Consider the following 16,279-nt stretch of genomic DNA (forward strand, 5'->3'; position numbering starts at 1 on the left):
GAGTAGGCATATTGAGTTAGTTGAGTTCTACTGAAAGGAAATATGACTACTCGATTTAGCTGAACAGTCTGGAGAGAGATGAATATTTTACACGTTCTTCAAATTCTCATCTTACAGTAAAATTAGTCTTTTGTATGACAGATTAAATAAAAAACAGACACTTCAATCTATTTTAAATATATACTTCTTGCATCATCTCCAGCACTGTAAATACTCATCACTGTTCCAGCAAAAAGCTATCTTCCTTTAAGGCAACGGTATGAGGTTTCATTAACACAAAGCAAAATTTGCTGGAATGATAAATGCTTTTACATGATTAGATGAGGGCTCTGTACTCTTTAAATATTAGCTTTACAAAAATTTAGACATAAAAAGAAGAGCACATTAACCTTATATTTCATTTTCGTCAAGAAATGAAGAACTACAAAAATAATTGAACATTTTTGTGTCATGCAAAGCATTTTACTTTAACGATGCTAACTGCACAGTATTGATTTTCACAGGCAGTACAGCTTGAAAATTGATTATCAAAACTGTGGCTTTCACAGTAACCATACTTTTCCCAATGTAAAGTTTCAGTAACAGCATTGCATGAATACATTAATTTCCATCTCAATAAAACAAATAAGACAAGATACAGCACACTTTACAACCATACTATTAAAACAGGCAAGAATACAAACTGTTCTATAGGATACACCCAGTGCATCATAAAAAGTTTACTTGCCCTTAAGTGTAATTATTTGTTCATATTTATACTAACTGCTAAATAAGTTGTTATACCAGGAATGGGTCCAGATCCACAACAGTGAAGGAAAAGCTCTCATGTGAGGAGGACAGCAGGGGTAGATACAGCATATCTTTACATTTAGGGCTTTGCCTAATTGTTTCACAACATGTGTATGGAAAAAGCATAGCAGGAAGCACTAGCTTAATCCTTGGTATGGCAGAAAGGATATGGGCAGGTAAGTTTGGTGATAAAATGCCTATGTAACCTAAGAAAGGAGCAGAACTGTGACAGAGATACGGAAGAATTAAAAACACCCCAAGACCCATAAACTCCAGAAAAGCTCCATTCTAGAATAAGTAACTACAAAAAACAGGGTTCCTGGGGCAATGGGCTTTTTGGTAAACCATATGGAAAGGTACGTTTCATCAGTAACAATCAATCCCTGGAAATCCAGGAACTTGTAATAACAGATTCTTGCTCAGGAAATAAAAAATAAAAAAAATCAGTACTTCTGGGGTACCTTCTGTCTCTTTTTGCTTCCGAACAAATAAGGTCAGTAACATGTCACATTTTTCAACAAGAAGATAGTATTTATCATTACCACCTGATTCTAAGCCCTGAAGCAAACTCAGGTCTCAGGCCAACTGTAGTTGTGTTGATCTCAGAAGAGTTCACATAAGAAAACACGTTTTGGATTCTAACATAGAGAATAGTGCCAACAAGTGGATGTTTGAGGTTGGGAAAATTTAGCATTGGAATTTTTACATTCAAAATAACAACAACAACAAAAGAATCAAGGATTTCATTAACACAAAGACATTTCTGTTATAGTTTTCACTGATCTTGTAAAGTGTATGAAAATTATGACATCACAGGCATATAAGATGCATTTTTCTGTTTCCTCTCAAAGTTTCACATGTTACTAAAACATGATTTTCTTATAATGGGGTAACTTAAAAAAAAAAGTTTAAGACAAGCATGACTCATCCATATGACCTTAGCTATGCAGACTCTTTTTTAAAGGAAATCCGTAAGACTTACTTTTCTCCCTCCTGGTGCTGAAACATAGTAAGGCAGAAACACACTCAAGTATACTCTCTTGAGTTGAGCAATGGATTTAAGACAAAGAAACAAAGACTGCACAGCCAAAATTGGAAATAAATGCATATTTCCTTGTCAACCTGCAACTACAGACATACCTGAACAGCTTCATCACGTGCTTGCTTTTCCTCTTGCCTTCTTTGACGCTCTTCTTGCAATTCATTTAAACGTTGTTCATATTCTTTTAATTTATTCAGCACATCATGACGTTTGTTCTGAGCTTCCAAGGTGTTTATAAATGCAATTTCATTTACCTGCAAATAACCAGCAAGTATAAGAAAAGATCTGTGAAGTTCAAGTTTTATTCTTAATGAATTCTATCCATTTGTTGATTACCCATTTGGTAATTAATTTGATGGGTTATTCCTCCAGAATTGTCTGTAAACCAATGCTCAACCAAGCTGAACATAGGGCTTTGTCTTTTTCCTACTTTTGTTTGCTCCCCCCTTTTTATTTATTTTTAATAAAACGGATAGTCCACAGCATATAAAACAACAAAAAACAAAAGGAAGTTGAATGATACCAGAAATCAAGAAACACTGGGTAAATGATGGGAAAATATTCCCAGTCTTCTCAAAGAGACTTTATTCGTCTATTCTCTCCAATTCATAGAATGTGGAATGCTAAGACCCAGCTGTATAAATGTGTAACAGGTAACAGAATACAAAAGGTCTTTCTATTTAACTCTAACAGTATGGGTATTAACTGAATACAAAATGTGAGAATACACATACTGTGAATAAGAAAACTATTGAGGTCATTATCTTAGTATTAGATTTCTTACTAATACAGCTTATTTCACAAAGACAAGTACTATTTTATTCAACCACAGGTGGACACTGCAATACACAAGAATAAAATTTAAAAAAATCATACAAAAATGCTTACTTAAAAGTACTTTAATCAATATACTACAAATATCAAAGAATATACTTTTCTACTGAGGTTCAGGAAGGTAATAATTCTTGCCAACTCTAGGCTTTAAAATGCAAATGTTTTAGAAATTTATATGGATCTGGAAAATGCAAACTTTATTTAACTTATCTCTCATTTATCAGTTTGCTGCTCAATTTGTTTGAATCCACAAACGACATTAGCGGAAAGGATAACTGTCAAACAATAACACATCACAGAAGTTGGAAGGTTTTGTTGTTGGTTTCTTTTGCTTTGTTTAATGACTACAGAATAAATTTCATAGCTCAGTAAATAGTTAAGCACTAGGAATTTGGATAAGCAAATATGCAGCAACGGTTATCATGGCCTTTCAGCATTACTCATCAGCTACTATTTCTCTAAAGCTTTTGACCCAATTAACCCTTATTTCCATAACAAAAGAATCTCAAAAGGCAGATCTTACACAGTTGAACATAGACAATACCTAAAACATCTGCTTAGCTGGGGAATTACACTAAGTGTGGTTTGGTTAATATGATTACAGAAGTCACACCATTGTAATGACATAATAACGAAGGTATATTAGACTGAATTAGGTAATCTGGAAACCACTTTATTCAAAGAAACAGGAAGAGCAAGTGAGAAAGCTAAATCAGCTTTGTTGTGCTCATCACATAATAAGGATGAACAGCTGCATCACAGCTGGGACACATGCTCATTATGTAATTTTAGTCATAAGAAGATATGTATTAGTGCTTATCAGAAGAATATGATTTAAGCAACCAACAAAATAAAAACTATCCATTGCTCACCTTACAAAACCAGGTATTGAAGTCAGAAGGGCAGTAGCAAAACACTTGTTTTCTAGTAATTGTCCTTTGTTAACTGTAGGTTTCTACTTATTTCCAGCTGTTTAACAAAATTAGTAGTACAAACCACAGCAGGAGAAACTCAATGAGCTCTCCCAACTTTGCATTCAGCTGGAATATCATGAGATCTGCTACCCTTCCAGGAGCACTGTTTATCACCAAAAATGCCTCCATACTCACAGTGAAGAAGAAGAGCAACAATGCTATCAGCTCTTTATTTCAAACCATCTTTTCCTTCAGTACAGCCCACCATGATAACGATAACAGGTCTAATAACAGGCTCATTAATTTTAAATTAATTTTAGGGAAAAAAAACTCCCTTTTAGAGATTGACATTTATCTGTTTTGCACGTGACACATGCCCATACCTGACTTCCATTATCCTTCACAGTATATTCCAGAGCACTCTCCGGTACAGAACTTAAAGAAATATTATCATTGATTATTTTCCCTTTAAAACAAAATAACTTACCTTAGCTTCTTCCTCTTGTGCTTTTTTCACAATTGCTTGTAGCTGCACTTCACGTTTAAACTCCGCATGGAGTAATTTTTCCTCCATCATCCTGCGTCTTTGATCTAATAACTCTTCTTTCCATTTCCGTACATCTTTCTCCTATATGTAATTACTGAATTCATTACTAATACAATAACTGGAAATAGGCTCAGAATTTTCTTATTTTTGAAGCTTTATTTACAGCAATAAAACATTTTGATGCCCTACGCAAACCCTGCACCCAGTTTAACCCGAAGTGCACGTATTTGCTAACTGCTTCACTGTTAGATATGCTTTACAAAATTCATTTCAATAAATTCTGATCCTCTAAAAGTAAAGTATGCAAGTAATCATAAGTTAGGCTTATAGGATAATCAAGGTTGAGAAGGAACTCAGGAGGTCATCTAATCCAATCTCCTGCTTTAAGTACGTTCAACTATGGGGTCAGACCTTATCGCTCAGGAAAACCTCCTATCGCTCAGGAAAACCTCCAAGTATGAAGAAGACACACAACCCCTGAGTAACCTATTCCAATGCCTGACTGTCCTCACCATGAGAAATTTTCTGCATGTATCTGACTAGAACCTCTCCTTTCAAAAAAATCTATGCCCATTGTCTCTCAACCTACTGCCATACAGCAGTGTGAAAAGCCTAGCTCCACTCCCTTGATAATCACCTTATAAGTATTTGAAGGCCCCCAGTATTAAGTCCCTCAATCTATCCATCCACACAAATAAGCTGATAGAGGGAAGAAAATAAACCAATACAGTATCGTGCCTTTCATTAATGAACTCTGAACACTTTTTTCCATTTCTTTGCTCTATTTTCCTTTTTTTTTTTTTTTCCCCCTGTAACCTTTGGCAGATCATCCGCATCTTCTGAAACATGTATATAGCCCACATCACAACAGGAGAATTAATCTAGAATGAGATCTTCTTGTTTTGATGTTAACAATATAATTATCTTAGTTTAGAATGAAGCCATGTCCTTTCTGTGACGCATGAGTCATCTGACAAAGCCACGTGAACTCAGACTCACAGGAAAATTTCATTTTACTCCAAGTTTTAACACCTAACATTTCTAGGCCACGTGGGGAAAAAATGTTTTCTGAAAGGCAGTGAACTGCCTACTTTGGTTTACAGAAGGCTTACCCTTTCCATTAATTTTTGAAGCTTCAGTGTCTTTTCTTCACGTAACTTTTCTCTCAGCTGTTGAGCTTTCATCTGTTTCTCTTCATGTTTCTTTTTGGATTCTGCTATTGTTCTTTTAATTAAAAACACAGCAGAGCAAAAACCAGTGAGACAACATCAGCTGACAACACTGCAAACATTTCTATGACATTTTCAGTAAGAGAACATAAACAGGCCACTGGACTGCAATTAAATGTAAATATTGTTCTTCTAGTCTTCAAATATTTATTTCATGGTCAACTAGCATGAACCTAGTTCATTATGAAAATAATACATTGATTTATTTAAAACTTTCCACCCACAGACTTAAAGTAGATTCATGAGCAGTTTCATACAGCCATGAGCTTGGTTGTTTTCACTGCTCAGTCAAGACAGGTAACAATTCTAAGACCTTTTGCGTGATGGTGACGACAGTTTCTCGTGCATGTGTATTCCATGGCCAGGTGGACGTGCAGGCTCTTCTTCCACTCTGTCTCCCCAAGAATTACTCTGGCGCCATGACTCCCGGGCTGTACATTAAGAAACAGACTTTTATAATTTAAACACACTATTCTGGGAGAAGTACAATTAATAAGGCTTTGGTCCTCCTCAAGTTCCCTCTCAAATGGGTTGCCTTCAGCCTAGGCAAGGTGCAAACTCAGATTGAAGAATCTCTAATTCCTGTGCATTTTCAATGCTTGATTATTTTACTAGACTTTTAATCAAACGTTAAGACAAAACCGGATAACAACTTTTAAAATTCTAATAGAGACATGGTAGTAGAAAGCTAAAGAATGACACACAAAGCTGAAAGATATCTTGAACACAGAAATCCATCTTTCCTAAGGAAACAACATCAAAAATGACACAACTTGGAATAATATTTAGATGTTAGGGGTATCTTCCAAATTACATAGGCATAAGTAAAACGGACATTTTTCTAGATTTTGCTGACATTTCAAGTTAAACACAGTAATATATTAAAATGTACCTTCATAATCTGCCAAGACATCATTCCAGTCCATAGACATACCGCAAAAAGATATGCTTCCATTGCCCATACTAGCCTGAAAATTAATATGATATACACAGTAAAAACATAAAACTTAACACACAGATGGACACATACATTAAACAGTGCCAACTCGATGATATCTAACAATGTTTCCAAATTCAATTAGCCATCTCAAAGATGCTGTTCCTGCTGATTGTGATAGTAGGTAGTAGACACTACCACTTCATCAGGAATAGCTCCTGTATGGCAGCAGTGAAAGTAACACACCCCAACTCTCCCATGTTCCTACTCAAAAACAAGCAGCACGAAAATGAGGGTAACATCAGAGGCTCTGTATCGCTCAGCAGCGCTGTGCTGCTGAGTTTACTAAGACTAAATACTCCTTAAGACACAACAGTATCTACTACCTGACACTATGTACTTCCATTTGCATGTAATACAGGTTGCATTAACACACAAAGAAGTGATTGACAAATTCTACATTAATACTCTGCTGACATCCAAGACAGCTTAAAGTTGGGTACTTTAAAATAAATCAAACACTCACAGAGAAATCACTATCATTGTCAGTCTCAATATTAATGTCATTGTTTTCCTCTGCTTCAATCTCTCTAGTTAATTGCTCTTCTTCTGCAATAGCACTAGCAATAGCTTCTTCATTTGCCTTTTCCAGGCGATCTGCCAACTCTTCCTTCTTAGCAAGGACTTCTGCCATAGACTGTATAGGAAACATGAAACCAAGAAACACCCACAAATCAGATCCAGGCACAAAAAAGTTGTTTTCATACAGTTAATATGAATTGTATGACATTTTGTTCAACTTCTGATTACCTGTAGATCCTTCCTGCTATATTTTGTCAACATTGCACGTGAATGAAAAATAAAAAACATTAAAACTGTTAGCAGTTATCAACTAATTTAAGGGCTATGTAAACCAATAATCATTCACACAATTCCTAATATTTTATACAAATGTTGTCATTAAAGGCAACCAAGACAGTCTGTCTCCAATTTCTATCTTTTAAATACCTAGCCTTAGGAACTAAGCAACGCATACACTGAAACACTGATAGCATGTGCTGTTCTACCTTCAGAAAATAAATCATGCTCTGAAGTATTATTTAGAAGGCAAAAATGGACCTGCGGATAACCCATATCTGGAAACTTTACTGTGCTTAGTATTACTAAATCTCAGGCTATACTTGTTTTTCAGCATGAATGGCAACATAGTTGGTCAGGAATGTTAGCCTGAATATGCTAATTGTCGTCATCTTTTCAAATGTCCAGTAATAACTAGTTCACTTCCACTCTAGATACCAAGCAATGTGTCAAAATGCACGAATCTGAATTTAATATAACTTAATCCGGACTAGTGAAATGCTTCAAGAGAAAAGATCCCAAACTGTTAGCATCCTGAACTGTTAATAATTGAGAATCTGAAACAATGTTAGTAGATGAGGTGCTAGAAATCAGATCTTTCTAAAAGCAATCAGATACCCAACTTGGAAATTAACATCATTTACAGACTAGACTATTGCTAGGTAAAGGGAAGGTGATTCACAGGAAAAGTTCTGTAAATCACAATACTAATCTAGTGTCAAGATATGAAAAAAAAAAAAAAAAAAAAAAACCACAAAAACACTAGACAATTGGATTTTATGCGGCATTGCTGCGACTCTGCTCAGAGAAACCCTGTAAAGCAGACACATCGAAACCCGCAGAATCCAACAGACAAGAGAAGACATTCTATATAGGAATCCACATTAAAAGAGAATATTGACTTGACATTTGTTATTTCAGAACAGCATTTGTCATCATTGCTAGTTGTACGGGAAGAACCAAGAAAGCAGTTTAGTTAGCCTTAAAAGGTAAGGAGGTCTACATTTGTTTCTAACAGAATTATGACATCCTATGTCTTTCCAGCTTGGATAATTAGCAAAACTGGAGTAAGAATTTAATAAGAAACATACTCTTAAATGACTGATAATGGAAGGAAACAAGAAACTATGGCAATCATATGTAAGGAAAAAAAACAGTTAGAGCACACTAATACTCTTTATTCCAAATAATGCACTTATATATTTCTACTTCCAATTCAGAAACTTCACTGGAATTCAACCTATTACGATAAGGATGTGTGCAACACATTTTTTTTCTACATTAAGTCCTCTATAAACTTTTGTTCAATTTGTACAAGAGGCTAACACTAAACACCATGCAACACAGAATGAGAAAATTAAGGCTTACAGTTAGTATTTACTCACAAATCTTGTAATATTTCTTACCCATCTGGCAGCACTCACATTTGAAATATCTGAGGGATCCATTTCAGTTTCAGTTCTAGCTTTTTCTGTCTGAAGTTGGTCTACGTCATCAGGGATCACAGAGGAAGCTTCATTCATCTGGGGAGTCGCTGAAGTACTGTCAGTATTTGTGAGAACTGGAGGCACCTCAGAAACCGTTTGTAAGGAATCTTCTTGCAAGAGTGTGCCAGTGCACCCTGTATCTTCTACTGTGTGTGCTGTGAACTAGTTGGAGACATTTGCAAAATTAATAAGGTAATACTGATTTTTGAAAAGTCACCAAAGTGAAAAGGATTTTAACAAAATACCTGGCATCCTTACAGTGAGTGATATAAACAACTCCACTTACAAAGATTTCCAGTGAGTCATAACTTTGCAAAAGTTGGATCTTTACCTGAATTGCTCTTTGTATGAAATGTGCCTAATGATGAGTTCTTGGAAAACAATGGGAAGCCTGTCCAAAGCATTGTAAATCATATGGTTCACCTTATGATTTTTAACTTACCTATTTGTGCCAACATATTAATGTGTTCTCACAAATCTAACTGAAATAAGTCATCATTTTCAACCCTATTCTAATCTGTTTAGTGAATATGAACTCTTGACAATAGTACCTTCAGAAAATTCTCTAAAGAAAAAGCTGCAAGACTTCTTAAAGCAAGAAAATGGTTCAAAATTTTACTGACCTGAGTCCTCTCAGTAAGAGGATGTTCAGACTGATGTAAAGGGTCTTTCTGTGCAAGCTCTGTGCTTTTGGATGCACCATCGTCAGAGACTGAACTCCTACTCTTACTCTCCGATGGTGGCGAAATGACATTTTCTTTGTCACTGTCACCTCTGGGCTTCAGTGATTCTGCAACTACAGGTTTTGTTGCCAAAGCCATGGATCGAGATCGAACAGGCCTTCCACGCTGAACTGTTTCCCAGCCCTCTGCATCCTTTCGATCTACATAAAAAAACCAACACCCCGTTATAAACAACTGTTTTACTACAGTATTATGCAAGTTTAGTGATAAAAATGTTCTCTTTAAAAATAAACACCAAAAATCAATGGAACATTTTAAGCAAAGCTTTTTACTTTCAAGTGCTATCAGTTTCACAAAGACTGAACAACTCTCTTGTGGATGGCACCAATTCTCTTACTGTTAAGTTACTTATACACATAACCAGGTGAAAAATGACACGTACTTAAGCGTTTTTACATCTACACTGCTAATTCACCAGATGGCGTATGCAGCAACAGTAACATTAGAGGCCTTTTGTGAAAGCACGCATCTCTGCAAGTACAGACGTAATTGCAGGTTTCAATGAGGAAAGTGCAGTCCAAAAAGTGGTTTACTATTGTTCCAGAAATGGTTTGGGGTTTGTTTTGTTGTTGTTGTTTACTTTTTTTTTCCCAGTTGTTTCATTCTAATATTTAAAATACATTAATCAGTGTCAGCTTTGAGGAAATTTCTTCTTACAGAAATCCAGCATGATTACAATATGAAATTAGAAGAGTAGTTTTCTTCCATTTACTTTAATGACTGGTTAAGTCATCATTTACTCTAAGCTGGTTAAGTACAACTTTCTGACCAACCTTTTTAATCTCTAATCTTGATGTACACCTGAAATGCCTTCAAAATTACATTTGTCTGCCTGAATTATCAGGTCTTAGGCATAATACGAGCATTTCTAGCAACTCAAGGTAAACCTCTTCTCTGTATGTAATATTTCTGTAGCCTCCAATTAATACCACCATGCAATTTCTCATACATCTTGAAACGTCTGGAATTCTTTTGAGACTTGATGATAGCTCAGGAGTAGAAAAGCTAAGCTCACAATGTCTATTTGTAGAAGAAAAGCTCAGGTGACCAACGCCACAAAAAGAAGCCTAAATTTAACTCATTTAAATCAGTTTTAGTTTCAATAGATACAATCCTTTTTACAATACCCACTTTCATAAAGAGTATAAACTCAAAGTATCTCAAAATTTAGCTCTTGAATGAACAGTATGGCACAATAAATCATGAGAACAGGTGTTCTGTAAAGAATCCTAATTTTCAAAACGTGTAGCTTCATCTTTATGAAAAGCACGATCAATCTTTTCATTTTAAAACGGTTAAGAATAGCAATGTATCGCAAGATTACAAAACAAAGTATTACAATTTGGAACTAATCTATTACTCAAGGGAGAGGCAATAAAACATCATTTAATAAAGTACCGAAATTATGGAAGAAAATAAGAAAGAAGAGCTCAGCATAAGAATAAAATCTAAATGGCAAACAAAACTCAAGAATTAGCAATTTCCAGGCATGTTTTTAAAGAAAAATTTGCAAAGCCAATACATTTATTGACACTAGATCATGTAGCTCCTAATCTGAAGCAAGGGTAACACTCATTAGGGCATCATCCTCCCTTCCATTTTTTTGCATACACCTGGAACTCTTTTCATATAGCCCAGTAGCCATCTCCACACGCTAAGTATCACATGGTGAGTTTGATTACTTGCCGAGTTTTGTTAATGAATAATTTATTTGACTACCTTGATCATTCTCTAGTTTCTCTTGAGCTTCCCTGTCCCTGCTTGCTCTTGTGTTACAGGAAAGTGACAAGCCATCTGTTATCTTGAGGACCTTACAGCCACCAGGGCCTTATCCTTCCCAGGTTACTCCACCTGGAAGCACTGGCCAAGCAGCCTTATCAGCAACATCACTAAAATAAATCTAGTCAACTTAGTGCAAAACTCTTAGGAGTCCTACCTTAGGAGATGCATACCCCTTCTTAAAAATTTACTTGCAAGTAATATACTACCGTAGCGTATTTGACCTTCCCCATTCATTATTAAACCTCAGCACCTTTTTTTTTTTTTTTTTTTATCTCTAAGGTAACATTACTGTATCTGAGAGGCACTTTGGAAAACTGATTATTTGAGAAACGGGAAGCAAATCCAGAAGTGTATACTCAGATGAAACAGTTACAAGACAGAATACATGAGAGCTAGGAAAAATAAAAATAAAATTATATGTAGCAGTCTGTGAAGTAGTGAATTTACAAAATTTACAAAATAAGAAGTGGTGAGTTAACATGCAAGACTTTTTAAAGATGTAAATTACCAGACTACTTTTAATGATTGCTTATAAATACATGTGAATTATTTTAAAAAGAGAATTACTGTAAATTTTCAAAAGAAATTGGGTCTAAGAATTTGACAACCCAGTCGGGAATAAAATGCTCTTTTCTGTTTGTGATGCCATTTCCACAATTTGTTCTCAATTCATGAAAGTTATGAGTTCTTCCATAAGCCCATACTGGGACAGTTACTTTAGAGGACCGTATGTCCTGCAAATCTGAAGTCCTTGCTACATGACAAAGAAAATCAATCCACAACTATGAACATGAGCAATTAATACAGAAAAAACAATTATTAATTACATTTCAAGTGCAAATGTGGAAAAACCACATTCAATATTTCTGGAAAGTGCACATTTTCTTAACTGCACATTCTCCTGAATTACATACTCACAACATACAACTGTTAACTGTAAGCACTGATTCCCAGTCTTAACACACATTCTAAACCAGTATCACCCATCTTGCCTCTTACCACTGACACCTGGGAATTATTTCCCTGGTAAACTATGTTTCATTTTGTAGAAAAAAATTAAGACTGAAATACAGATTTTTTTTTCAAATTATGAAAATGTTGAAGGTAGCAATGTTTTTAATGAGGGAAATCAGATAAGATGATATAACTCCATTTAAATGTGCATCCAGAAAAAAAGAAAAATCATTTAAAGAAATACCTGGAGAAACCATGCATTTTCTCTCTCCAGTTAAATTTGGAAATCCTATCAACCTTGAAACAGATACAGTATCATACTGCTTGTCCATTTCACAGAAACATTGTGAGGCTTAATGGTAACACTGTTTGAAGCCACTGAAGAAAGTGTTTTAGGCAGATCTTGCCACTGGAAACCCCAACTGGGCTTTAGAGTAGCCAAGAGTGCATTATAGGATAGCAGTAGGAAGTCTCCCACAAGGCCTGAACATACCTAGCAGCTGTGCAGAGTGCATTAGCTGGTGGACAGGCAGAGCAGATGATACACAAGCCTCATATCTACGTCAATAATGCATGCTCCAGTCAGCAAGATCAATTTGATTTTACTCAAGAGATTCCACCCTCCATATGAAGGAAAATACACTCCAAAAAGCATCTGGTTTCTTTTATTAAAAAATTGCAATTCAGCCATGAGAAAATCATTGAAGTTCTCCAGTGTTAGAGATAAGAGATTCTTAATAAACAAAGTCTCTACAAGGAATGACTGTTAGTTCTATACGTGAAATGTTTCAGGTCTGTTATAGTACATTTAAATTAAAAATTACTGAAAGCTTACAGGCCAGTACTATAGGACCTAAATGGTTTTGCTCTATTTGGAGCTCATCAGCTGCAAGTAACGGCCATTAACAACACACAGAACAACAGGGATTCTTCAGTCCTTTAAGTTTCTAAAGCTAACATAAGAATAAGGTCTTTTGTTTTCCTTTTAGCCTCTAAAGAAGATGTTATCCATATGGAAGTGCAGACTACTTTTATTCCCTGCATAGTTAATGAAGTTGTCCATACCTTCATCAGACATTCTTGTGGGTATTTTAACAGCCTGGAGTCTGCCATTTTAGTATGAAAGATAATCGATGGAAAAAAATTTATGAATACTTTCAACAACACACAGAAGTCAAAAGTGGAATTCAACTTACAGTTACAATGCTGAAAATTCAGCAGACTTCTACTACACTCAAACCAGCTCACTGCAACTTTATAGATCAAGATGTTGTTACACAAACAGCACTGATCAAATCCTATCCAAACAACCACTTCTGGAGTATGGTTTTGATTGTTCTTTCTAAGCATAAAAATCTGCATGCTACTGACTCAATTACATTAACTTGCAAGACACTTCAACAAGATTTTATCTCCTTCATATATCACGTATCTGAAACACCATACAGGATTTCTACTACCACTGGATTGAATGTACCACTATGCTAATACATATATTCTCTTCCAGTATTTTCTCTCTTCAAAAATAAAATTTAAAAGATTGTTCACAATTTCATCTGAATATTGATTTCTACACCTTGCTTGCTGGTTTTGTAGAAAGTCAACAGGTCCACTCATGGAAAAAAAATTGAAAAAACGCAGTTCTCAAAATAATATCAGAGCTCCAGTGTGTGCAAAAGTTGTCATCTTGTATTCAAAGAAAGAAAAGCCAGCCACCGTCACCTGAGTGTAGTTCTAATCATGTTGTCTCCCTGATCACATAAAACTACTTTTGAGCTCTTTTACAGAATCCTGGACACGTATTGTTCTTCAGAGATGATTTTTTTTTTTCTTTTTTTCCCTGGAAGTGACAGCTCTTTGTTTTCTCCTACGATCCTGACGTCAGTGATGTAGTATAGAAAACATACACAGAGGTTTCATGCAAAGAAATTTTGTACCTCTGACTCACTCTCAGTTAGATTATCAGCTTGTGACTGAAGATTCTTCTTGGGGTGTTATGCACTAATGTTTTAGCAGATCAATTTATAGTTGCTGGAAATACATTAGCATGCTACCTATACTCAAAAACACAACTTTGTCTCAAACTTAGCTATCACAATGATAATGCATACCTGCAGGAATCTTTTCTCTCCATCCTTGATTCCAATTTTAATATTGTGATATGCAAAATTGGACTTCATTTCGATTTGAAAATAGGTAACCTGCTAAACTAACTTTATAGCATGTGCTTTGTGAAAATAAGCCATTTAAAAAAGACTTGCCATTTTTTCGTGATGACTTCTGTGCTGGAGTTGGCAGGCAGGTTGGCGGTGTTGCTAGCTCAGGATTAGCAGCTTTAGTTCCATGGTTGGCTTTTACCTTATCAGCCCAACTTACACCAGAAGGAGCCAGGCGTGTTGCAGAAATCGTCACTGATGGGTTCCTAAATGGAAGTCATAGCTCTCATTAGTGTCTAATCAAAGAGCACAATGGTTCATTACAAAACTTTTTCTCATTACATCCCTTATTGAATCTTGGTCTTTACTGACTTAGATTGAGATCTATTTCCAAAAACTGGAACCTATTTTCTCTCTCCCAAGTTTTCAAAATCTGTGTTCCTTGAACATTAAAAACCTCAGTAGATGTCTTAATAGAAAAATCTGTACAAAATTCAACTCATTAAAAAGGTACACATAGCCACAGAAACAAGGACACAGCAACAAATCAGCAGGTGGAGGTATCAGGCACTACCTTGATAGCCTCTTACTTATTTCCAGTCACACTGACGTCAGAAGGAGATACCAAGCCATGCTGCAGCTGGAGAAAAATCTCCATGTGAGACTCCTTATACGTAAAAGTCAATGAAACCAAATTAACAGGAAGCTAACTTCTCAGACTAAAATTTATAAATGTCAAGAAGCAAAAGTAACATGCAACACCGCAGCGATGTAGAAACAGTTGCCACAAGAAACATCCTCTGATACCAAACTGTAACATCATAACACTAAATGTCTGGTGCCTAGTTACAGCCAAGTATAACCGCTCTTCTGTTGCGTCTTCCCAACTCCTGCCCAGTCACACCAGTGAACTGTACAGAATGGGCTGCAACCATTATGAATATGAGTAGTCAAACTATATGTACAGGAAGTCCACTGAAGTGCAGTTTTAATTATAAATGTAGATGAGACAAATCCATAATGTACTTTGTTTCATTAGACAGTTAAGTAAATAAATTAATACATCTATTTTCTCTTACCTCCTCCACAGAAATAAAGTGGAGAGCCATCCAGAAAGACCTAAATGACTCTGCTAAACTTTGAATTTCTGGATGGATAGAACTGTAATGGTTTTTCATTTTATTTTTTCTTTTGTCCACCACTTAGAGCAAAACCACGATACTTTATTCAAATGAACGCAACCCAAATGATTTTTATAAACTTGAAAACATTAACATCCCTTCTGTTCAAGAAGCATCCAGTTCTTTTCAGTGACAAGGTTCACTTTATCTGCACCACAGAACCAATTTCTCTTCCAAACATTATAACGCTGAGTAAGATGGTCCAACAAATCCAGCTGCATCATTAGCTAAAGCAAAGCAGGAATAAAGATTTGGAGATCTTGCGAGTCTCAAGCAAATACGTAGAAAACCCCTACATAACCAGACTGCTCACTTATTTTAAGCCAGTGGGATATCAGGTGGTTGTATTTCCCATTTTTATCAAGTCAGCCATCAAACAGCTATAAAGAATAATGCCATGAAACTCTAGCTAGTTTTTACAATCCCCTCTGATCCTGTGGAGATGCAATACAATGTGAGGACATCAGAAAAAGAGGCCAACCAAAACCTCAGGCTGCATTAGGATACTTAAGTAGCTACAAACTACTACAGTAGATATTTACAAAGCAAGCTGTATACAAATGAATAGTAAAACTGTCAAAGACCAGACTGTAAATGGAAAAAACTTAATGGAAAGACATTTTGCTGAGCTTTTTTTTTAATAAAGAGCTTTTATTTCCTCCATACTCAATTTTTTCCTTTGACTGCTTGCACATATTTTCCTCCAATCATCACGTATCTAAGCAGAAAACCTCTCAAACACTGTCAAGTAGGTATTAATGCATACAAAGACACTAGCACTGTTGGTGTAATTTTTCCACCAGTTTGTAGTATCTTCATAGATTCT

The 16,279-nt window shown here is 35.6% G+C and overlaps 1 protein-coding gene across 3 annotated transcripts in view; it reads right to left on the minus strand.

Moving 5' to 3' along the window:
* Nucleotides 1-16,279, minus strand: part of SCAPER (S-phase cyclin A associated protein in the ER) — a 184,614-nt gene that overhangs the window by 111,544 nt on the left and 56,791 nt on the right. For all 3 annotated transcript variants that reach the window (XM_082769215.1, XM_082769213.1, XM_082769214.1), the window contains exons 8-16: nucleotides 14,378-14,538; nucleotides 9,261-9,520; nucleotides 8,575-8,799; nucleotides 6,819-6,989; nucleotides 6,248-6,323; nucleotides 5,669-5,786; nucleotides 5,239-5,350; nucleotides 4,067-4,207; nucleotides 1,930-2,085 (exon numbers count right to left, since the gene is read on the minus strand). In XM_082769215.1, coding sequence (XP_082625341.1) covers nucleotides 1,930-2,085; nucleotides 4,067-4,207; nucleotides 5,239-5,350; nucleotides 5,669-5,786; nucleotides 6,248-6,323; nucleotides 6,819-6,989; nucleotides 8,575-8,799; nucleotides 9,261-9,520; nucleotides 14,378-14,538 — 1,420 coding nt within the window. The remainder of the gene's footprint in view (nucleotides 1-1,929; nucleotides 2,086-4,066; nucleotides 4,208-5,238; nucleotides 5,351-5,668; nucleotides 5,787-6,247; nucleotides 6,324-6,818; nucleotides 6,990-8,574; nucleotides 8,800-9,260; nucleotides 9,521-14,377; nucleotides 14,539-16,279) is intronic.

Source organism: Aythya marila (genome assembly GCF_965140915.1).
Source record: "Aythya marila genome assembly, chromosome: 11".
In the NCBI taxonomy this organism is placed as follows: Eukaryota; Metazoa; Chordata; class Aves; order Anseriformes; family Anatidae; genus Aythya; species Aythya marila.